Source organism: Silurus aristotelis, assembly GCF_946808225.1.
Source record: "Silurus aristotelis genome assembly, chromosome: 2".
NCBI classification, from domain to species: Eukaryota; Metazoa; Chordata; class Actinopteri; order Siluriformes; family Siluridae; genus Silurus; species Silurus aristotelis.
Window position 1 is genome coordinate 22,372,707 of NC_139575.1, and position 24,175 is coordinate 22,396,881.

Consider the following 24,175-nt stretch of genomic DNA (forward strand, 5'->3'; position numbering starts at 1 on the left):
GCAAGAGGCAAGAGTAAGACCGGTTATACAGAATATCACCATGAATGCAATTGGCGATATTCAGTAATGCCTCATTACTGCAAGCACAGCATTGCTTTCAGTTCCGTGAAAAAGAAATTAATATCAAATAATTTCTTTTTGACAGCTAAATATTTTGTCTGTTTTGCTTCGCTGTTGAAAATAGATTCAGAAGAAGATTCATTCTAGCTCGCTTGTAAGCTCCCATTAATTTGTACATTCCTGTTACATGGGGCTTTCAGTCAGATTGCCTCCCCCTTCATCCTTTTCATCTTTATCTGATTTTATTTTTAAGTGAAAAGTTATACTCATTAGAAATGTTTTAAATTAGTGGCCCATATTTGACTGCTGTATAATTATATAGAGAATTCAAGAGAATCTTCTAATTTTGAACAGGTGCAGGGATAAAAACAGGGTGAATGTCAAATGTTTACAAGTAGATCTGCTAATAAACTAGTATTTAGATTAAAAAAAAAAAAAATTTAGATTTGATTAAACGAAGTAAAACCAGCCGTTAAAAAAAATGCATCAGAAACAGGCATCATTGTTAACCATCGATAATAACTGCATGTAACAATAAAACAATCCAAGTTTCATACAAGTGTTTTAAACCCATGAAGGTTTTTTTTGTCTAGCTGGAGTGAGGCAGACATAATGTGCATAGGATTTGTATGGCTGCATCTTTACGCTGTCACTTTCGATTCAAAACCTGCTATATTTTTCTTCTTTACTGCCGCACACTCATTCCCCTTCTGTGACTGTCGAACTCCCGACCCATACACGCACACACTCCTGTGGAGGCTGTCGACTTGTAGCCATCGTTACAAGACCCAAGGGAAGTATACTGCAGAGCACTTTAGACAGCCTCCATAGCAGCAGAACTGCAGATCTTCGTTTCTCAATATAGGTATAAATGGAGGGTCGACAACAGGGGGCCACGTGTGTATTACCATACACATAGCAACATCGAATGTGCTGGAAAGCTACATATATTTATAATAACTAAGTATAATAAGGCATTTAAACACCCTGATTGGGACTGGGTCACAAAATTCTACCCAACTTTGTTTCTAATCGTAATCGCCCCGCCAATATAATATTTTAATGTATTCACTTCAGAAAAACAAAATAAATAATACAATTTTTTGCAAATTAATAGTGTAAATAGAAAGAAGATAATATAAAAATTTTAACTATAACTACAGTAAGATTCAGAACTAATAACAATAAAATCGTTGTTAAGATGGAAAAAAGAACAATAATTACAGTCAAATCTCACAATGGAAACATGAGAGAAATCTTACTTTTATTTGAAGTAAATATAATCTTTAAAAAAAAAATAAACCTGAAATGTTTTAAAGAAATATTTAACAGAACTGTGTGACTAAACATTTCTCCTAACATAGCATGTTGTTTAACATTTTCAACAGCACTGAGTGTTCTGCAGATAACACTCACATTAGTATTTAGATTTTTCAATGTAGTTTGGCAGAGGGGATTGGGATGGACATGTCATACGCTTTATTCTATTGTACATTTTGACAAGCCAGTAGCAGCTTCTTGGCAGCGATGGCTATATTTTCATATAGAATTCTCTGTTACTTTATAGACGAGGCAGCAAGGCCTTTTAGAGGAAGAACAGCCCACATCACAGATCCTCCACTATATTTGAGATTGGGGAGTCAGTTCTTTATCGTATAACAGTCCTTTTTTTTTAAATATAAAACTTACTTACTGGTTAGTTAAAAAAACAAGCTTGTCCGGCAAGCTTTGCTATGCAGGTGTTGTGCATTGCTGTGAAGGTTTTAAGTCTGTATAGGCGTGCCAACAATTGTGAAATATTATTGATATGAGTGTTTGTTTTTTATTATTAAAACACATTTTTTTATTTAATTAATGGTTGGGTTTTGTAAATATTTTCAGCATCTGAATAAGCTAATTATGGAAAGGAAATAAGGATGGCAGTAATTCTGAAGCTTACTGTAAAAAGGCTTACTGATTAAATGTGGTTATTATAAGAATACATAATCATTTCAGGATTTCAAGAATGTTATTAAGCCTACCCCTTTATTTGAAGTCAATAATACATAATGAGAAAACAACGGCCTGCCTTTCAGTATGCATAACCTTTGAATATTTTATTGAAGCTGTAATAGAAACAAGTAATTGTTTACAGTTCCAGTGCGGTTGCCTGCGTGATCAGCCGATCTGCCTGTCAGGGGATTAAAAAGCAAACGAGGCAGGACGTCTCACTAGCCAATGACAGTCTGCCTAATTGTTTGCTAACCAATAAGGGCGGCCGTAATTGCTGGGACAGACTGAATTGACTTAGCTCAGCTTCTAATTAATCTCTAATGTAATGATGCAAGCAGGGGTAAGAACAGTGTGGAGGTTCGGAAAATGTGTTTATGCGAATACAGCATCTTCCCCCGAGACTGAGCTGCTGGTAAGGTGGTGGTGATTGCTTTGAACTGAGATATAAATATAGGAATCCCCTTATGGCCCTGAAGAAGCACCAAACAAATCTCAAGAGGAGCAAGCAGTCACACTAGAGCTTTGATGACGTGGCCAGCAGGTTCATGCCACCATAAGCTCCATAAAGACTGCCTTGTTTACAGTCATTCAATCAAATTCAGACATTCATTTATTATCCTGCCCCTTTAATAGCAGGTTGTCATCTGTTGTTTTGTTGTTTCTTTCAGACATGCCAGCTTCATTGTGGAGAGAAAATAGAAGCTCAAACAGAGCAGCATAGGGATATTAACTCCTCTCCAAGTTCTGAAGATGTCGTTCACATACACAGGGGTTCTCGCGCAGGTGTAGTGGGGCCTCGAAACACACTGAGTGAGATAAACAGGACAATTACTGAACCCTGGGAATTGCTGGAAAAATTATGCTAAGTATGTTTTAAAACGTGGTTTTAACGGAGAGTAGGCTGCTGATTTTTCCCAGCATGAAGCTCACTAATGCATGAGCAAAGGTGTGCAAGCTTCACTACTTAATTCTAGATTAGTATTTATTTCTCCTTTGCTTTTCTCTTTATCTCTCTCCCTTTTCTATTATGCCCTTTAGTGTCCCATTCATTTTCTAAAAATTAGTTTTGCTAATATATACACATATAAACATTTATGTAAACACATATATGTATATTTACGCATATAAACACAATGCGGTTGTAACTATTTTTGGCACCCTTTCAGGTAATGCTTTGTGCTAAACTTCCTTTGCCAAGATAATAGGACTTCTCCTATACTGTCTGATGAGGTTGGAGAATCTCTCAGAATCGCTCCAGATTAAATCTCCCCAGTAAAATCAACTTCTATGCCTTCTTTGTTGCATTCAATCAAATATAATGTGTAGTATGCGAGATATATATATTTGCAGAATGCACCCCTAGAACAACCCTTCCTTTTCAGGATTTTTTTTAAATAAAAATTTAAATATCATACCCTTAAGTAAAAAATAACAACCATTAGCATTTAACAAGCATTGACATTGTTATAAATATATTTAATAAAAGCATTGTACAAATTGTTATATTGTAATCATCAATGTATAAAGATCTCAATAAAACCATGCATCAGCTGGATAACTACACACAAATAGGGAAGCATACACTTAAAAATAAACATAGATAAATTACTTGATACATATGAATACAGATGAATTACTCTGACAAAGGCAGCTCCATTAAGACAAGGATTTTAATCCACTAGGGAGAGGGTGTTTGTTGGTGGTATACAGTAATAAGGTAAATTCAAACGTCTGTCTACCATTAAGGCATATATGTGATCTCCCTGACTAATAAGCACTCTAACTCTAATATTTATGCTAGAAGAAAGAACTTGAAAAATGCACTGGTGGCTTGGCAAATTTAAGCATCTGTCTAATTGTGCAAATAAAACCCATTGAAGTGAGTGGAGAAAACAAGACAAGAATGTTTCTGCAGTAGAATCCAGACTGCAAACTGCAAAACTGTCGAAAATTATGTGAGGTGATTAGTCTGTTAAGTTAGTCAGTTAATAAAATTTTTTTTAAATAACTTTTTTGTGATTTTTTTTAAGGAAAATAAAGAGAAACAGATTACTAGGTAAACAAAGTTTGTTTTGGAAAAGTTATTTTAAGGCTTAGCAAACTAGCAATACATTTTAGGATCATTACACCACGTTTAAACTTATTCCCAGGAGCACTTTCTTGCTTACCAGGTTATAACAATTTAATAATATACATCATGCACAAACTAATTTATTTATGATTAATATTATGAAATACAGAATAGAAGAATTTATATATATATATATATATATATATATATATATATATATATATATATATATATATATATATATATATATATATATATAATAGTAATAATAAATATAATACAGATTTCTATAATGGTACCATAATAGGAAATAGCAATGGATGCCATTTTTTTTTTCTTTTTTCAAAAATGTTTTATATTGTTAATAACTGAACTAAACAATAATAAGATGATAAAAGATGAAGATGGCTTAGGTCAGCAGGACAGATTCAGTGTTAAGTAGTAAACAAAGCAAGACGGTTGCAACTTCATGGACTTTGACTTTAAAGGTACGTTATTTTTCTCTGATTGTGTCTTTATCAGCTGTACCACCAAGAACGAAACATGGAAGAATGTCAAATCAGAGAGAGAAGAGAGCCGCAGGAGAACCCTACTGGGCATATTCGGGTGAGTTGAAAGGTTTTCCTTTTGGATGAACATTGTTATTGTACAATTTTCTTTTACGATACATTATTTTTTGTCTTTTCCTGTCTGTACAAAAACATTGTTATTCTCTCTCTTCTGTCTGAAGAAGAAAATATTCTCTTTTTACAGATTATCTTTTGGGCTTTATTCTATTTCACAACACACTATTTTGGCAATGTCTTTAAAACAGCTCTGAAACTCCATACCAAGATGATATATTTAAACACTACAAATCTGCCATCTTGTTTCTAATCTGTCTTTGTGGGCATGTATACTGACTGCTAATGTCATTCCCCTGGTAACTTTAACAACTTCAGAAGAGAAGAGTAACAGATTACAGAGCAGCATGATTTTTTCAGTGAGAGGTCACTGATTTTTCAAAAAACATTCAGGGTGGTGAATTTGAATGTTTCCCTGGAGCATGGTCTGTGCAGCATACAGCAGAAATGTGGTGGAAATTGAGGTCTTTGTGCGCTTAATTGTAGTTGTGCTACTTTCCAAAAATGAGTTTCACTGTCTTTTACACAATTATATGTAGAAATTGAGGGTTTAGGATTTGAGCTATTCATAGTCATGCCACTGCTCTTTCCAGGTAGTAATACTTACCATTGGCACTAGTAAACAAAAAAGTGTTTTCAAAAATTCTGTGTGAAACATTCTGCAAGCTCTTCCATGGGGCAAACAGATCATACATGGATTCTTCATCATTGTCCTACATATAATCCCAGAACGTAGCCTCCAAGAGATTCCTTAAAAACATGGAACATTTATGCACTCCCAACAGGCTTCCAACATTGAATGCTCTTTAAGTGCTCTACTTTTGTGCTTTATGTGCTCCTTGATGATAGCTTCATGAGTGTGTTTGCTGTTGAAAAAGCAAATGTCCCAAGAGCTTTCTGTCTTGAGTCTGGTAACTTGGAAGGGGAGGTTTTGTATACGTTTTTTTCCTCAAAAAAGCTTTATCTACTGTATATGCAAGCTATATTGTCTTGGAGACCTTACACAGCAAAATTATTATTATAGAAGTAACACACTCCAGTGTCTTTGTTTGGGTGCTTGTGTACACCAGGAATTTTAAAAAGGAGGATTGCAGCATGCTGTGTCAAAATGTTCAAGGTGACCTCAAAAATAAGAATACTCATGTTAATAAGAAAGCACTTTGTGCTCTTATTTTGGGTCAAGGCTGTAAAATTAGTTACAAAAAAATTGATGCACAAATTAAGGCATGTTAGTACACCCAGCCTACTCTACTGATAAAGTGTGAGAGCCCTATATCTTTTTTGATTAACTCAGAATAAATGTATTTTATATGCATTCACCTACCTGATTCTTCTAAAAGACTAAATTAGACTGCATTTAGGCCGTGCATGCTGTGAACTGGGAACATGTTTGATGTAATTTCTATTGATTTGCAAACAGAAATACAGGCATCAAGTTACCTCATGGAGGACATTTGTCTTTGACAGATGGCCCATCAGGTTTGTCAGACATGGTTGATCATTGTTACCAGACTGACTGTTTCCAGGCAAGCTTAGTTTAAGGTCTAACAAATGCATTATAAAATATGCCAAGTTATATCCCACAGCTTGAGGCCGATGTGTGAACAGAATCCGCTTAGCACAGATTTCATAGAAGCTGTTCAATAGCCCTTCTGTTTTAACCTTTCATATCCTCTGACATTTGAGGCATCTTAATTGGCAAGTTTTTCCTTTTTTTATATCTGTGTTTGTGTGTGTTCTGAGAGAAAGCAGAAGGTGGTTATACCTTTGATGCTCACACAATCAGTTTTGTGCCAGAAGATTTCTGTAGGCTCCTCCGTCTTAATGCTTTGTGCAGCAAACGTTTTCTTTGGACGCGGTACAGAAAAGCAACATAAAAAACACAGGGAGGAAATGATCAAACACTGAACCCTATAATCTATAAATAAGCACAAACCTGGCACCTGTGAATCAAAAGTGTGTCACTTCTGTAATTTATTAGGGAAGCTACATCTCTTGGATTTTGGATTTTATTTATTTCTTTTTTTAAATAAGTGAGCATATTTTCTATGTTGATGGACACTTTTAGATGTGTCTGAAAAGGTTGAAGAGGAAAAATAGGCACTCTCAGCAATCAGAGACTGATGTCATCAAACATGGTGGGAGCACTGTTTGAGTGACCAAACTGACCATTACTGGCTTTTTTCTGCCTGTAATATACTATGAAATGTCATTAGGAAGCCATAAATTAATTGTAACTTTAAAATGTTAAATACATTTTAACCAGCAGAACACAAATGACTCAATCATTGATTCTTTTCCTACAGATGTTAGCACAGTGATTAGTGCATCAGAGAGACCACAGTAGGACTCATGTTAAAATGATAGGTTTCTTTAAGCTCAGGTAATGATGTAGAGATGTAGAGAGAGAAGGAGGTAATCAATTATAACTCATCAAATGTTGTGAATATTTGTTTAATGTTCACACAAGTACATTTCAGAAACCTATATGCAGTAAAAAAAAAAATTTAAATCTAGCTCCACACATATACCAAGCTGTGCATAATTTTTAATCACAATAATTTTTTTTTACAGACAAATTACAAGGTTCCAGTCTTGGGAAAGGTACAAATAACTCAGGCATGCTCAGTGAAAAAACACTGAGAGCTGAACTGACTTTATTTTTAGAGTGCCATTTAACCACGAGGATACACTCTTAAAGAAATATAAATCCAGTATTAAGAAACATTTAAAACAAAAAAAATCTCAGAAATTTCTAATGGTAATTTGATGACTTTTACATTACAGGATTAGAAACAAAAGTCATCATTTTTACTAAAAAGTTATTGTTAAGTCAATCAATATTTGTATGCAATGGGGAACATTTTATGCAATAGACCACTTTTCAGACAAAGAAAATGTTATGCTGATTCCTAGGAAACAAAGTGAGACAAGCGAACTCTGCAAGATTCTCAAAACAATTCTAAAAAAACTTGTCTTTATAAAACTGAAAAGTGAGAGAACTGAGGCATTTTTTAAAGGCACCATGAGTACCATACTAAATACTGGCTTTGTTTAGTTTACTGCTGTTTATTGCTCTTTATAAATTTTTGGACAAAATGTTTAGTAATTTTTAAATAAATTTTTGCTTTACAGCAATTTGATACGTGTGCCAAATTCTTGCACAGCACTGTATGTATATCCAATATGTGCCATTATATGCAGCCTTCAATTGTACGCTGTGTGCAGACAATGTGATCACCAGTGTGCTTTCTCAGATATCTGTGGGTGGCTTTATGAAACCACTGCAGAGGCTGTAGAGTATGTGTCTTCAAGTATTTAGGCCATGGGTATGATTGATAACATCTCCATGAGGGAGTGCCATCTTTTAAAATTCTTTTATTTCTCAGGACTGTCTTCCCCCGCAACACCCCCCCCCCCCACCACACACACACACACACACACACACACACACACACACACACACACACACACACACACACAAACCCCCCACCCACCCCCGACATACACACAACGACATACACATGATTGGCTACCCCATGGTCCCTAACCTCCCTTTCCAATTTTATCACTCTTCCCTCCATGCATTTGGGGCCTCTAATTTGTGCTTTGCTTTTAACTGCAAATTAAAATTGCCTCATCTCAGTTGGAGACCTATTCAGTCTCTAATCTAAACTATGCCACTTTCAGCTATATTTTCTGAACAGTTGTTTATTGTTTTTTAAGTGATAATCACACATGTGAGAAGGATCACTCTAGGTGGAACAGTAAGTCAATTACACCTAAATGATATAAAGGAGGTAATTTAAATGTAATTAAGCAGAGAAAAATGCTACAAAACTGCCATAAGTGGGCCTGAATACTGTTATTAAATCTAGCCGCACACTGGCAATTAAGTTACCCAGGGGGTTGAGATTCGATTTTTATTTCTTTAGTGTCTTTTTATGCAGGTATTTCTCAGATAGGGACAGATAATATTGCACACTGAAGGGTGCAATTTATATTTCTCTTTTTATTCCATCACTTTCTTATTTTCCTCTTTCTCTGCCTAGCTTTCATTGTACTTCAGCAAATATTCACTTTAAGCTTAAAAGAAAGTATTGATGTTTGGCAGCTCTCTGTTGTTGCAATATGACATTATTACAGAAGCCTCGCTCTACTGTCATTTACAAGGCTACGCGGCAAACATTTTTTCAAGGTGATTGCTGCGAAAAGCTCTGTTGTATCACAATGCCACTGAAGGAAAATGCCATACAATATATTTCGCTTTTTGACATGCTGTATTTATTGAAATGAGGATTTGAGTGGAGATGGCCATTACTGAAGTGTTCAGCATCATATTTTACAGCGGGTATCAGATGCTGCATCTATGTAGTCCACAAAGTGCAAATGTTAATGGTGTAGATACAGTAATGCATTATGTGCATGCATTTAATTTTAATTTGACACTTTCAGGTTATTTTCTTCAATTTAGTGATGTTTTTCCAAAAAAGCTTTGAACATTTTCAAAAATATTTGGCACACACTATTTAAAAAAAAAAAGGTGTAAGTAGTTTCTGTGTAATGGGCATTTCATAAAAAATATTTTTGCCCATTTTTATGGTGAGTGCTAGAATTTTTGGTTCAATCTAAATTCAATGCTCAATCCTGCGTACCTGCCCTTGATAAAAACCAGATACTTATAATCACTGATAGTCCATGTGCTATGTTAGCCTGTGGCTTTAATGTTTTATCATGTATATGATAGAATAAAAATGATCACTTGGGCTTGTGTAGTTGCTGTTAATGCTTCTTTTTAACAAGGTCTTTAAGAATTCAGAATGTGGCCTTTGTTTTGGAGGGAGTATCCTGACAAAAACATTTCCCCACCCATACTGCAGTATAGACTGTTTATGTGATTAGAATCTCTGTATCTGGAAGGAAGTGGATGTGGAGCTAATGATGGGTTTGGCTTGTGAACCTAGGTCTACTTTTTAGGATGCTTTACCATATTAAGAATCATAAAAAGCAATTATTTTTCTTTTAATTATGGCTGTTCTATTAAAGTCATCCCTTAACATTATTGCTTGTTTTACAATGATCCCCATAAAACCTTTGCCAGCTTCTCTAACTGGCTGTGCAGTAACATGTTCTGAATGTCAAATTATACAATAAAGATCCTATAATGAAAGAACGGCAATCAAAAACATGCTCTGCTATAACATCAGCACAATCTGGACTTGTTCAGAAAATGGGATCATATAAAGTAAGCTTGACCTAAAAATTATATATATTATTTCCTGTACATTTGTAATTACCATATGTATATATTATGTATTTTGTATCATTCGATGACATCATTTTATCAATGGCTTCCGATTCTGGGCGTTGTAATGTGTTCTAAGCATTTCCTGACCGAAGAATTCTCTTACAGTGCATGATTTTTGTCTTTTTCCAGTGTGTAAAATCAATATCAGAGCTAGCAGCATTCACAAAACATGTACTGCGTTGACATCATATTATATCATTGTAGTCCTTGCCCAAGATCCCCTTTAATGAGTTTCCAGAGAAGGCATAAACGATAGATTAGCTGAGGAATCCAGTTATTACTCTGTAAATCAACAAATGTTCTTCTTACAGGGCTGTATGTTTTCCACCATTCAAGTTATTCTGTACCTCTGGGACTTATAACTATAACAAGGATGTCATGACCCTACTATTTCATTAGTAAGAAAGCTGTGGAACAGGACTGGAGGCGTACCTCCCTGATCATTTTCAAAGAGAAATCTCTGGATTAAATATAGTTATACTGTAAGTTTTAGTTCTAATGGATTTGTTCATGATATCAAGCTAATAACAATACAAGAAAAACCCTGAATATTAAATATTCCTTCAGACTGTAACTGCTGGATCCACCACCAGCCCAGGAGCCATTAGAACTCCACAATCGGTTCCTAATCTTGTACTTGACATTGTCACACTTATGCTTACTTTTTTTTAATCCTATTTATCAAACTCAGAATTTCGACCAATCTGTTGGCTCACAGTTTGTGAGGCTTTTGAGCATTTCCAAACATTGTTTGCAGTCTTTTGATCTCTCAACTCGCTTCTGTGTTGTCTTTATTGCTGCAGTTGCCCATAAATTGAACTTTGTTTGTCTGCATACATCTTTATTCTGCCAGTTTGGATTCTTACAATAAAAATCTGCCTCCACTTTATCAAAACACAAGTGTATGCATTAGTGATGTTTCTTTCCTGAACGAGACAACTCTTGAGATGGCTCTTTTAGATGATCACTGGAAGCGTACTTGCATATCCCATGAGCTATAATGTGTTCTTGCTAAAAAAATGTTTAGAGTTCTGTGTTTAGCTCCAGTGTTCGAATCACATACAATGCAATTAGAATCACTAGGAATTCAGTGAATCTTTTTAACATCTGATTTCTTTAGCTCTGTGTGTGACTGACACAGTGTGAGGTTTCAGCTGCTCTGCTGCTTATGTGTGTAGTGTATTTTAGAGGTGATCTACAGAATAAAGAAATCGTGTCTTTGAATTGTACTTCAATGAAAGTTTAGTGCAGACACAGCAAGCACAATAATATAATAATGGCAGATTTTTTATTGCCATTGCCAGTGCAATATGTCTTTGTCAAAGCATAATGGTTTTACATTTATTTTATAGATTTAATAACAAACAAAAGGCAAAGTATGTGTAAAATGTTTTTTTGTAAAATTGTGTAAAACAAGTTATGTAATATATTCATGTTTGATTACTCTAGAACCAGTTTATTTATTTATTTATTATTTAGTTTTTTATTTATTTAAATAAAAAATATTTTTTTTATTTAAAAAAATAAATAAAAAAATTTGGGGGGTGGGGGGTGTTGGGGCAGAAAGGAGTTTAGTGAAATTTCGAAATAGTCGACTCTTTTTTATGCGGTTAGTTGCCGGCCTTGACTAATGTTATTCTAAAGCTAATGCCTTTTACATACAACCAAGTAGTATTCAATACATTACCTACATCTACTTTAGAAACTACACAAATTTTTACATGCAAATATCCCAGCTAGGTGTACCATAGCCATAAAAAATGTAATGCTTTTATCAAATATATCAATATTACTTGAATAATTATAAAACTGTTTAAAGAAAATTTTAGAGATGCAAGGTGGCATGTATGGATATTTAACTCTTTATCCTACTGTACTGCAGTGTGTGTGGATGCAGTAGCCAGCACATGTCAACACTACTTCTTTAACCAGGACTTTACAGCATTCTCACATCGCAGTCAATTCACTTATAGCATGTTTCACTAGCTGTGTTACCTATCTTTGTAATGTTCTCGCTCACACTAAGTTGTCTACATACAGATGATACAACAAAATTGCTTCACAATGGCTAAACCCGGCTTTGCTATGGAGAGATAGATAGAGCGGTTCCTTTTTTAATTTTATGCCTTGCAGCTGCAATTAAAGTTTAATCGAACCAAACTTGACCCTCTTTGCCGCCTACCCTCCAGAAAAAAACTGCTGAGACAAACCACTGTATGAGATGTAGAAAGATGTTCCAGTTCATAACAGGCATGGACGCGACATTTTTTTTTTTAATTCATCAGCACCAAATCATTTACACATTTACTGTAACACTGAGTTAATGTACTGCAGTGTGAGAGGTACACTTCAATAGAACAATGAGGTTGACCTTTTGTCTCAAATGAGGTCCACTCAAAAATGAATCCAGAAAAATAAACTGTTCAACAGCATTCTGATTTCTCAGACCTAAATCACAGCGATCATGTCAAGATAATGCAGTGCATTAACCACAGGTTGAGGAAATGCTTATAGCCTGGAGGCATACACCTTGCCATCTATGGCACATTTTTCTGAAACTGTGCAACTTTTGGATTATTATTAAATGATACTCAGAAATGCTCAATTTAGTATTTCATTTTATTAAAGACTTGAATATTTGAAAATATAGACTCATTCCCAGTAGGTAAACACCTGCGGCTTTGCGACATTTTTAATCCTTCCCACATCTATCAGTGAAACAGGCCACCGCTGATACAATAATTGGTTATTGAATCATTCTTAACACAGCAGTGTCAGGACATGGCAGTTGCATGTTTAATTGGGTATGCCAAAAATGGATCACATTTATTCCAACTCTTAATCCAGACCAAAGTTTGCTTAAATCACAACGTTAAAGTTATGCACGTTAACCACCCAATTTACGAAGGGTAGTTACTTTTCTTTTTATTAAGTCAATGGTGTGGTTTGGTATGCATGGAAAAAAAAGGGGAAAAAACATTATTTTCTCATCTAACAACACAATTTCATCTGTAGTGCTAATTGTTCCTTGCAAAGTTCAAACACTGTATTTTGTGGGTTTAACATGTGCAACTTCATTTTTGGGTTATACAAAATATGTAGGAATATGTCACATTTTATGTTGGAAATAGTTTGTGAAAGACAAAATATTATAAGCTACTAAATTATATAAGTGCCTTTAACCATAAAGGTGTGGGACAGCATAACAAAATATGATTGTCATTATTTTAATACACAATATTTTAGTACTAACCCTTGTAAATAATTGCACTTGTATGTCTTTGTAAGATCAGTATTAGTCAAGATGCATTTGTGGAATTCAATAATTTTAAAGCAATACAAATGCAATACATTTAACTGTAAACCTTTTCTTTCAATGGCCTAATTTTTTTTATAATTAATGACTTAAATAGAGGTGGCTAGATGAAGCATTGTTTCAATTGGGCTTTTTTAATTGAAATTGAAATTGAAACTGCGAAGTGCTGGCATGGGGCTTAAAACAATTTAACAGCCCCTTGTTTTACCTTGCACTAAAGTATTTAGCTTTCCGTCAAGAAATAGGTTTAGGTAACAGAATTAGAAAATATGTGTTAAAAACTGATGTAACTGAGTTTCTCTTGGTATTACAGATTTTTTTTTTTTTTTCAATTAGCGGAGATGCACGTTTTCTTCAACAGGATGCAGAGACATTGAAGCAGATAGCAAAAAACAAAACAAATTTGTTTTGTCTGGAACTGTTTTGGGCCAGCTAATTAAATGTAAACAGCAGATTGATTTATCATCTCCTTCTGTGCTATTTTAAAGACTACAAATAGAACACAGCTGAACCCAGTTATATAACAGAAATATAATGATAGTCATATATAAATGTAATATTTATATAACAATTATACTTGTATATGATAATAAAAATATTATATTATATTATATTATATTATATTATATTATATTATATTATATTATATTATATTATATTATATTATATTATATTATTAACAGGCTGTTCTATTCTTTCCTAATATAACTGAATATGATTTAAAAACTATTATTCAGGTTACACACTGCATAATACTTGTTCCATATGAAAGGCTAGAAAAGTTAGAGTTCATTACATGAACCAGTGGTACAATTTACACTGAGCTTTAAACTGTATGATTAACATTATGTCTTAGCGCTTGAGACAGGCCATATATTTTAGGTGGTTCTTTTACTCTTTACTGAACCCTTTTGTATTTGTACAACGATAATGAAGGCATTTGTTTTTGTACACTCCAAGGATCTGCCTGCAGGTCCAGACTTACATTCCTTACTCTTTTTACTCTGCACAGAAAGGCTTACGGGCCCAACAGCATCAGCCTGGCAGTGCTAGTACTTGAACCACTGACTTTCTGTTCAATAACCCAGAGTGTTTTATTTATTTTTTTTATAAAACCAAAATAAGCTAAAGGTTTAAACATTAAAAATGAGGTTTATGACAGTAACTAGTACAAGCGCTAGTGCTAGCTCTGCATTTTATGCTTAAGACCTAAAAGTAAAATAAAGCAAATTTTAGACTTTAAGATCACTCACATGCTAGAAAGTAAATTATACCACTATTCTCCTAAACAGATTATTTTTCTTTTGAACAAATAAGTATCAAAGCTAATGTCTTTAAGAGTGCAGGGCTTTTTAAACCCATCATACTGAATATAGATAAGTAATTAAAGACAGGCTAAGAGATTAAAGCCCCTGTAAAAATTATTTAAAAAAATATTTGTGGATGTTTTATAGTTTAGAAAAATAGGAGACAGTATTTACTAGTTTCAAATTAGAGATCACAACTTTGGTCCACTAATATCCCTTCTCCATAATTAAACAAGAAATTTACATTTTTTAATGAGCACAATATATTATTTAGTATGTTTTTTAATAATTAAATTTTATTCATAAAAATAGATTTGATTAGTTCTCTGTTTTGACAGCTTTCCTAGAATGTTACTGCTAAGTCATTGAAAAGCGCTAGTGGTGAGGCTGAGTATTCTCAGCAGGTTAGAGTGGCTAATGAAATAATGAAATGCTGTGGAGTTAAAGCTGGTAAGAGTACTTTAAAAGACCTAGAAACTCAATAATAAAAACTGGGGCTGTCAAAATTAACACTTTCATTTTAACGACACAAATTTTATTAACCCGCGATTAATGCAGCACACATTTCCTTTTGGTGTGCTGATGATTTAAGTGCAGTGGAACCTTGAGTTCCCTTTCAGGAACTCGAGCTGCATTGAAAACGCTTTGGGAACGCCTTGCGCCAATAGGCAGTCATTGGCTGGCGAGGTCGCGCAAACCAGGAAGCTACCAAATGGGAGCGCAATGGGAGCCGAGGCGAAGCAGCGCCAAAGGTCGTTGGGGCTGGACGTTATGGTGCAGACGTGGTCGAGGCTACGTCTGTACGCCTTTCCCCCATCACGCTGCTCCCGGGAGTTCTGGAGAGAATCCACCAGCAATTGTGCTCAGACACACTAGGCAGGGACTGGCCAGTATGGCGTGATTGGACACTTGTTCCCAAAGCATTTTCGGCGCAGCTCGAGTTCCTGAAAGAACATAGCAACATATGTAACCTAGTGACATTGTGAGTAATGTGCTTTATAAATGCTTTGCAGGATGAGCAAAAATTTGTGTTAAAATCTAACTAAACTAAACAAAAATTTAACAAAGCGAAAACTTGCATTGCAAACATCAAGGAACACACGAACAAGATGTGAACAGTTTGCGCTCAACTGGTTCATTTATAGTTCAGTATTAATTTAAGGTACATAGAACAGATAAAAATGTGCAATTAATTTGAGATTAATCACGAGTTTAACCCGACAATCATTAATCGTAATTAAATATTTATTTTAATCGATTGACAGTCCTATTAGAAACATTAACAATAGCATTAGTTTACTAGTCTGCAAATCTACCATTAGGTAACTATACATTACTATACATTATACAGGATGCATATAGCTACATATTATTTCTGTCTGCTGAGAAATTGTTATTGTATGGTCAGTGCTGGCAGTGCTGAATATTTTTATTTCTTTGTATTTGTACAATTATGATTTAAAGTATGAATCACTATACTACTTTTATCTAAGATGGCTATATTCCATCTGGTCCCTGGTCACTCATAGAAGCTATTAGTGAAGCAGGAAAAATGACAATAACTACAGGTCCACAATCCAAACCCTGATCCCCTCCACTGTCACTCTTAATATCGTCAACATGGTGTGTTTGTTTCCTGTCATCTGTGCCTGGTCTCTGGAACATTGAGGGTTAGATTGAACATGACTCGTAAGCGGTGCTCTGCCAAAATCTGCTCGAGCTGCCAAATAGTGTGCTATGTGTTCCTTTTTCCTCAGGGGACAAAATGGACATGACAAGGCAATCTCCACATTGTCAGCATTCCCCTGGCAACCACAGTGGGCTTATTTATCCCCAAGGTTAATGGGATTGCAAGCACAGTAACAAAGGTGGTGTATTGAGACAAACATGTGACTGCAGGACTTGAGGGAATGCAATGGAGAATGGTGTCTATCAAACTAAATGACTAGGCTGACTGGAACAGATTGCAGACAAAGCATGCACAAGTAATAAAAGGGTTTTATGGCTAATAATCCATGTGCTCTACCCAAAATGAGCTTAATGTGGGCTATTTAAAATTGTAAGTATACTGAAGTGTATAATTACAAATGCACAAGTTTATAAAACAATTTGGACATGAGTTATCTGCACCACACACCCCCATTAGTATTGTGTTTGTAAATAAAAAGTACACTAGGGAAAAAAAAAGGCCACTCCACAAGTGCAGATTGAAAGGACCAAATTGCCAAGTCCTTTCAGAGTGGGATCATTTATGAGAGATAGAAGCACAAGAATATAGTTTCTGGGTTTGACCTTGGTATTGGAATAGCACTGTGCCCACTCTATTAATGTGTGCTCTTCCCTATAATGAAAGAGATACTTGAGCAACAACATGAGAGGGCGTAAACTTGGCTAAAGTCTTCGAAGAAACAGAGACAGATCATAATGTCATGCAAGCAGCTCATAGTCAGTGAATGAGTAGAGAGGAATGACCGATAAACAAGTCCTGTCTATCATTTAAATGATGGTGGTGATGCATTGATTCAATCCTACTGTACTATTTGCTATTCCTAATCTGTAATTTGCTATTCGATTGTGAGGACTGTAAATACTTTGCTTAAATGGTTAATTAATTATTCTGTCATTGTAAAATATAATTGAAGTGGCTTGCTTAATTTGGCTGGGACAGTATTTAGCAAAGATGTAGTCTAATTATGCTTTTCTGGCAATATATAGAAGGTTTTTTACAAAATAAAAAAACTGCTAAGGTGTGTCTTAAATATATACTTCCATAGCTCTGGTTTCTATGACAGATAGAGGATAGATAGGATTATGTGGCAGAGTGCCAGAAAGGTGGTCAATTACATCTTATTCAGGGCTATGAAGAGGGAGACATCACTTTTTCTTGGTGAAAACCTATTTGAGATCCTCATAACAGTATAGATATTGTACAGTATGTTCCAATTGTATTTGAAATATATGTCAGGAAATGGGTGAAAGAACTGCTCGAAGGAGTCGATGCACACGGCAATTGAAGTCACAGTTCACACCATTAAGGAGAGCAAGTAAGTCTTTAACCAGTCACCCACACACAAAGCGTGAGTATGAGTTTGGAGCCATGGAAGTAGTTAATACTTCTTTATATCTGGGTGAAAAATTAACTAAGAATGCAATGATCTCATGATGAATGGTTCCTACCATTTGGAAAGATTGAAAAGGTAAGTTGTCCTTTTTTGAGAACAGCCATAAAGCTCATTTCTTCCACTAGAAGCTAGAAAAGTGCAGACATATTAGAGAAATGTAGTTGCAGTCGAGCAGCTCCCCTCTTCATCCAGGGAGTTATTAAGCACAAGCTGTTAAAGACATGCCATTATAAGAATGCTGTTTCCACACCATGGTTCAGGGTCCTCCTACTCAACAGGGAATTATTGTTGCAATTTTCATTGCATTTAAACATAAAATCATATGCGTGAAACCCAAAACACTAAATGCACTGTTACAAAAACCTCTGTACTGGGTGAGCCACCATAGCTGTGACATTGTCATAGTCATTAGGAAACTATTTGAGGTGTGGGAGTTGTACTGTGGTCGTTTGGGTCTGTAAAATTTCCTACTTTTACCATGCCGTTGTTATAGAGTTTATTGTTGCTATTTGAAATGCACCCTGTAGAGCTGTTGCCAACACCTCCTTGTGATCCTTATCGGGTTAAGGTAAAGTCTTCTATAAAAAAAACACTGAGGATGCCACCATATGGCAATTTATTACAAAACAAAACATACACATCACAATCCAAAAAAACTGAAAACCTGAAATCTGGTAATATTGCTAATGCAGAATAAAAAAACAGAAGCAAAAGAAAAACTAATAAACTAAAACAGATGGGGCAGGGGTAGACAAGATGCATAGCAACAAAGGCAAGCCTAACGAAAAAATGTAGTATTTAATCACGTTATGTGAATGGGTTTAGCATCAGAAGATTGGATAAGGCAGATCATTGGGAAAAGGAGGCCAAAAATCAGGCCAGGGGGGAGATATGAGCATGATTTCACAAGTTTATATAATCTGACCTGTCTTTCACTATCAGATTCATGGAGGAAAACAATTATATTTATTCGAAAGGTTATTTTCATTCTCATTATCATTGACTAGCTGCTGCAGGATTTGTCTGGGATAATGCAGATCTGTTAGATCATGCAGAATTAATCCAATTAGTGTCTCTGTTAATTAGCATGCTATTCCAAGACTTAGATATAATTCAATGCTTTCTAATTGTTTAGCTGAGATTGTTCTGAACACTAATTAAAAATGCTGTGAGAATAATATGACTTGGCAAGATGTGACAAAGTATTTTGGGGCATGCAGAAAAGAAGAAAGAAAACAAAATAAGCTCCAAAAATATCTATTATGTGTATTATTGTGTGTAGCTTATCTTTGCTAAAGAATGTTTGTTGACAAAACACCAAGTCAGTAAGTAATACTAAATTATTAGTGTGAGTGGTGTTTTAAGAGATGCATTCATTTAATCTCTTTTAAAACCTTGAGTATCAAAACCAAACAAACAGCAGTCCTATAATAAAAAATAATGGGATTAGAGATGCACTGCATTCTGCTGCTGCAAAGGACTTTTCGGCCTGAAATACTCGATCAATACCGGATTGAGTTTCACATTGTGATTTAATTGCCATTAACTTTACAAGTTAATATGCTGATTTATTTTATGCTGTTAATGTTTGTAATGAAAGGGGGAGTGGTGGCTACAGCGGTTAAGGCGCTGGGTTGCCGATCGGAAGGTCCGGGGTTCAAGCCCCGGTATCGCCAAGCTGCCACTCTTGGGCCCTTGAGCAAGGCCCTTAACCCCTTTATGCTCCGGGGGTCCCTTACGAGGGAAATATCAAGGTCCGTGACGTCGGAGTGACGTGGGGCCGCCTTCCCGTGGGCTCACCACCTGCAGGAGGGACCGTAAGGGACGGTGCTGTGAGGATTGGGCAGCAGTCGAAGGCGGGGGCCTGCTTAGACTGCTGCCCCCGCGACCCGAAATACGGATAAGCGGGAGAAAATGAATGAATGAATGAATGTTTGTAATGTTAACTGATGTAAAACAAATCAATGCATGCAAACATTTGACACAAATGTTTTCCATCCATACCTTTACAACTCCTAAATTGCTGCAATACGTCAGTAATTGATCTGTACCTGGTTTCTGCAGATGCACACAAAAAGAAAACTGTGGGTTTGGTAGGTTACTAAATGCTAAATTTGTTAACTCTACACTTCATCATGAATTCTTCAAAATGTAAATTATGCAGTTTATTTATTTGTTTGTTGATTCTTTCTGTATTCTTTATACTCTTCTTCTTATTTCTATTCTCTATATAATTCTTTCATTCATTCATTCATGTATTTTTTTATTTAAAAAAAATAAAAATAAGAAATGGCGTTTTTGGCATGACCCCAGTCTGCTGATCAGTCATTCAAGTAGTAGAAACGATGATGCAATTAAATAAAAACAGTATACTGATAGCTGATTGTTTTAAAAATATAATCCAATATCGATAACTTGGAGGTTAAGATAGATTAAGGTAGCCACATCTTTTTACGATGGGTTTCCCCCGTTATTTTCAAAGTAAATGTCAGGTTTAAGGCAGAGGGCTGCATGCAATTGTGTTTATCAATACTCATAAGGCAGACAAGGACAAATCCAAATTAACATAATCAAAGTCAGATAAAGGGCCAGACTCTAAATCAGATAAGATAAAACTCGATTAAAATAGGATAGATAGATAGATAGATAGATAGATAGATAGATAGATAGATAGATAGATAGATAGATAGATAGATAGATAGATAGACAGACAGACAGACAGACAGACAGACAGACAGACAGACAGACAGACAGACAGACAGACAGATAATTGTATAGAGTAAATATATAAAAAAAAAGAATTGTGGCAATAAAGTGGCAGTGTATATTGAATAGAAAGTTGATCACGGTAAAATATTATTCAATCAGCTTATCTTGCTACTGACCCAGAGAATACTATTGTCCCAGCTCAGTGATGACTAAGCAGTATTCTTGACTGGTCTCTGGGTCAAAAAACCTGAATGAAAACTGAATAAAAAAACCTGTCCCAGCTTGTAGTGCTTGGGCTGATTAATAATTTAGGGATATGGAGTTCATGGTTGTTTGCTATGCTGCCTGTGACATTGGCCTGCTGAGTATTTATGCCGGATGGGAGCAGATAGAAATCTGCAACTTAAAGTACATTCCTGAAATATGGGAAATGTTATTATTTTGTGTATGTCATACTAACAAAGAACATGTCTTGGATAAAATAGATGGAAATTAGAGATTTGATTAGGGTTTGTAGAAATCGAATTAGCAAACAAAAAATAAAAGTCTTTTATTTTTTCTATATTTAGAATTACCTTTCCCTATTACAAATGAAACTGAGTTCAATTGCTATTGTGGTACAGTATTCAGAGATTCAGATGTACTGCCACCTTTGATATCCATGCTCCAGGGAATGTCTTGGATATCTTTAATCAATCAGTAAATCAATCACTGGAATATACAGAGATCTGATCATTAAATAGTAATCATTCATAATAATTAAAAAGAAAAATCAAACAATCAACCGTGGATTTATATGTGATTTTTATTTTTTAATCCTGAAAAATCATCTTTAGTAAACACTTTTTCTTTAGTCCCAGTTGATCCAAAAGCAGGTTACACCATGTACAGTGCGTGATGCACCCTGGAATGGAAAAACACACACACACACACACACACACACACACACACACACACACACACACACTTAATCACACATTTACTCTCTCATTCACACCTTGGGGCCAAGCCATCTACCAGCATGCCTTCTAAAGGTGAAAGTAAATGCACATGGACACAAGAACATGAGAAACCTTGGAAAGTCAGTGACCAGAGTTTAGGATTAAATATGTGTCATGTAATTTGGCTGGAGAAGGCAGTGTGCAGATTTTATTTTAAAGGACAAAGAGCGTTAAAAAAGAATCATAAACAAACACTCGATATACAACAAAACAAGCAAACTATGGGCAATGATGTTGAACATGCAACACCATATGCAAGACAAAGACAAAAGTCTGACATTGATGCATACAAGAAAAGGCAGAAATCAAGTAGGGGTGCTAATTAGTGCTAACACCCAACAGGTGTGAGTGCTGCTCAGCGATATGTGAGAGGTCATGTGGCATGCAGGGGCTGATGGGTAATGTGGTCAATTTGTTGAGCTCAGCATAACTATGACAGCATGAAGCTGTGATGCCAACACTTCCCTCTGGTATACTATGCCGCCTATCGTCTTTCAGCAAGTTTCTGCTCAGAACTTGTCACCTCTAGTACAAGAGTCGAAAGAATTACAGGAAGAAAAGAATGTAGCATATTGCTGAGGTTGTTTATTCTTTTTAGTTTTTGCTGTGTTAATGCTGTGGTGAGCGGTCTGTAAAGAAAGTTATTTAAATGTAACTTATCTGCATTGCATATTATTTCATATCCAAGTTTATTTCAGCTACTGGCCATGTTTCTAATTTGGAAATAAATGAATCTAGCTTTTCCTTATCCTGCTCACAAGGGATTTTAAGGGATATGTTTTTGCTGGGTAATGCATTTTTCCCAACAGAAATGTAAGCACCGAAGACATGTGAAGAAGCAGATATTGGGGTTAGACTAGGTCAAACCACAATGAATTCAGCCTGAGACAGAAATGTTATTTCTTCTGCTTTCTATACTGTATTATAAATTAAGGCTGAAATTTTCTTGTTTAAAACTTAATTGTGAAGGGTCTGTCAAGAAATGTAAGTCTAGTCCAGACATTAGACTTCAGGTTCAGTAGCTGAGGTCCATTGACACCCCTTGTGCCTCTTCATATAAAAAATAGACAAGCACCAGTTTAAACTTGGCAGCTTGGCACTACAACATTGATAATTAATAACTGGGGAGAATAATGCAGTGTTCTGAATATGTAGCTTATAATAGTATCAAATTCAGCTGAATCAAATTTTTTAAAGTATTTAAAATTAGCATGTGTTTGTTTTGTTTTTAAGGCCATGTTTCATTTACAGCTATTCAGTCATAAAATTATTTCTTGTTTATTCCTGGAAATGACTTTACTTCAGGCAGTTATTGGAAAGTACAGTAATATCACCACAACCTCTGTCACTACAATCATTTGTCTTGTGGCTCACAGTGCTACTGTGCCTCATGCAGAGTTTTCACATAATCAGAACAGATGAGGCATTCTGACAGCAGACTTCATGTTGTGACACATTTGGTTGTTCCTTCAGAAGAGCACAGCAGCATAGCACTCTTAGATGCTGAGAGTGTTCAAACTCCAAAAAACGCCACCACAGTCGGAGCGACAGGGATGCCAGTCTCACTGTCATACAAAGTAGAAGGAGTATATTTCAAGCTGGCGGAACAGATGCAGTGCCTCTGTCACTGGAACCACAAACCAGTCGTTTAGTCTTTGACAGGAGAAGATTAAACAGACCAATGAAGATTTTATGAAGAGGTGGCCACACGCAATGGAGGTAATTGTGCCTGCTGTGACTTTACACCACCAAAAAAGAGGCAAGGCATGAAATATGGGTGCTATTTTTTGATGGCAATGAAAATTCTTACATAGTAACAATAATAATAAAAACATGATGCACATGTATTAGTCCCTATTTTGGTGGAGACTGTGGTAAAACAAAGAGTAAGAATAAGACCATAGTAAAATTAAATACAAATATAAATGGGAAATTGTAAATTGCATCTTAAGTATACAGACTGAAAGGTGGAAAGTTCAATAATATATTAATTCTGTATTATGTAGAAACCCCTCTAGCATACAGATTTCTGGTCTCTAAATCATTATTATGAACAAGCAACTAACTATTAAAAAACTCTACACTGTACACACACACCCACACACACACACATACATACTTACCCACACATTCATACCTAGGAGCAAATAATCATAGCTATTTACTTCACCATGCTTTAAGAAGGTTGGAGAAAACCGTGGAGCAGTGAGGAAACCTCTCTTAAACTCAGTTTCCTTTTGCAGGAACAGTTACAGGAAAATCAGGCTGTTTTAACATTACTGTTACAGTGCTTTTAAAGGTTACAATTAAATGGTGAAAATTAAAATATGCATGCTTGACTCCATTAGCATTTTTTATTCATTTGGTGATTAATCAAAAATGTAAGACATACTGCCCAGCTCCTGAAGGCCTTAAAAGCAAATGAGATGTTTAGAGCAAACTCTAAGAATGAAATATTGCAAAATAACATACAGTTTTGTCAAAAGTAAATGCCAAAAATATCTGTATTTTTAATTGATTAAATACGTTTTATTAAATTAGCTTTTATTTGATTAAATAAGAAGAGTTAATACCAAATTCCAGTCATTTCATTTTATGTCTGCAAAAATATTTAGACATTTTGTGAGATCCTCTGATACATTTGAACAATAATTGCCTCTGATTTG

At 35.3% G+C, this 24,175-nt stretch overlaps 1 protein-coding gene across 2 annotated transcripts in view; it reads left to right on the forward strand.

Annotated features, from left to right (window-relative positions):
- Positions 1-24,175, forward strand: part of ca16b (carbonic anhydrase XVI b) — an 84,966-nt gene that overhangs the window by 12,343 nt on the left and 48,448 nt on the right. For both annotated transcript variants that reach the window (XM_083529033.1, XM_083529034.1), the window contains exon 2: positions 4,646-4,729. In XM_083529033.1, coding sequence (XP_083385159.1) covers positions 4,646-4,729 — 84 coding nt within the window. The remainder of the gene's footprint in view (positions 1-4,645; positions 4,730-24,175) is intronic.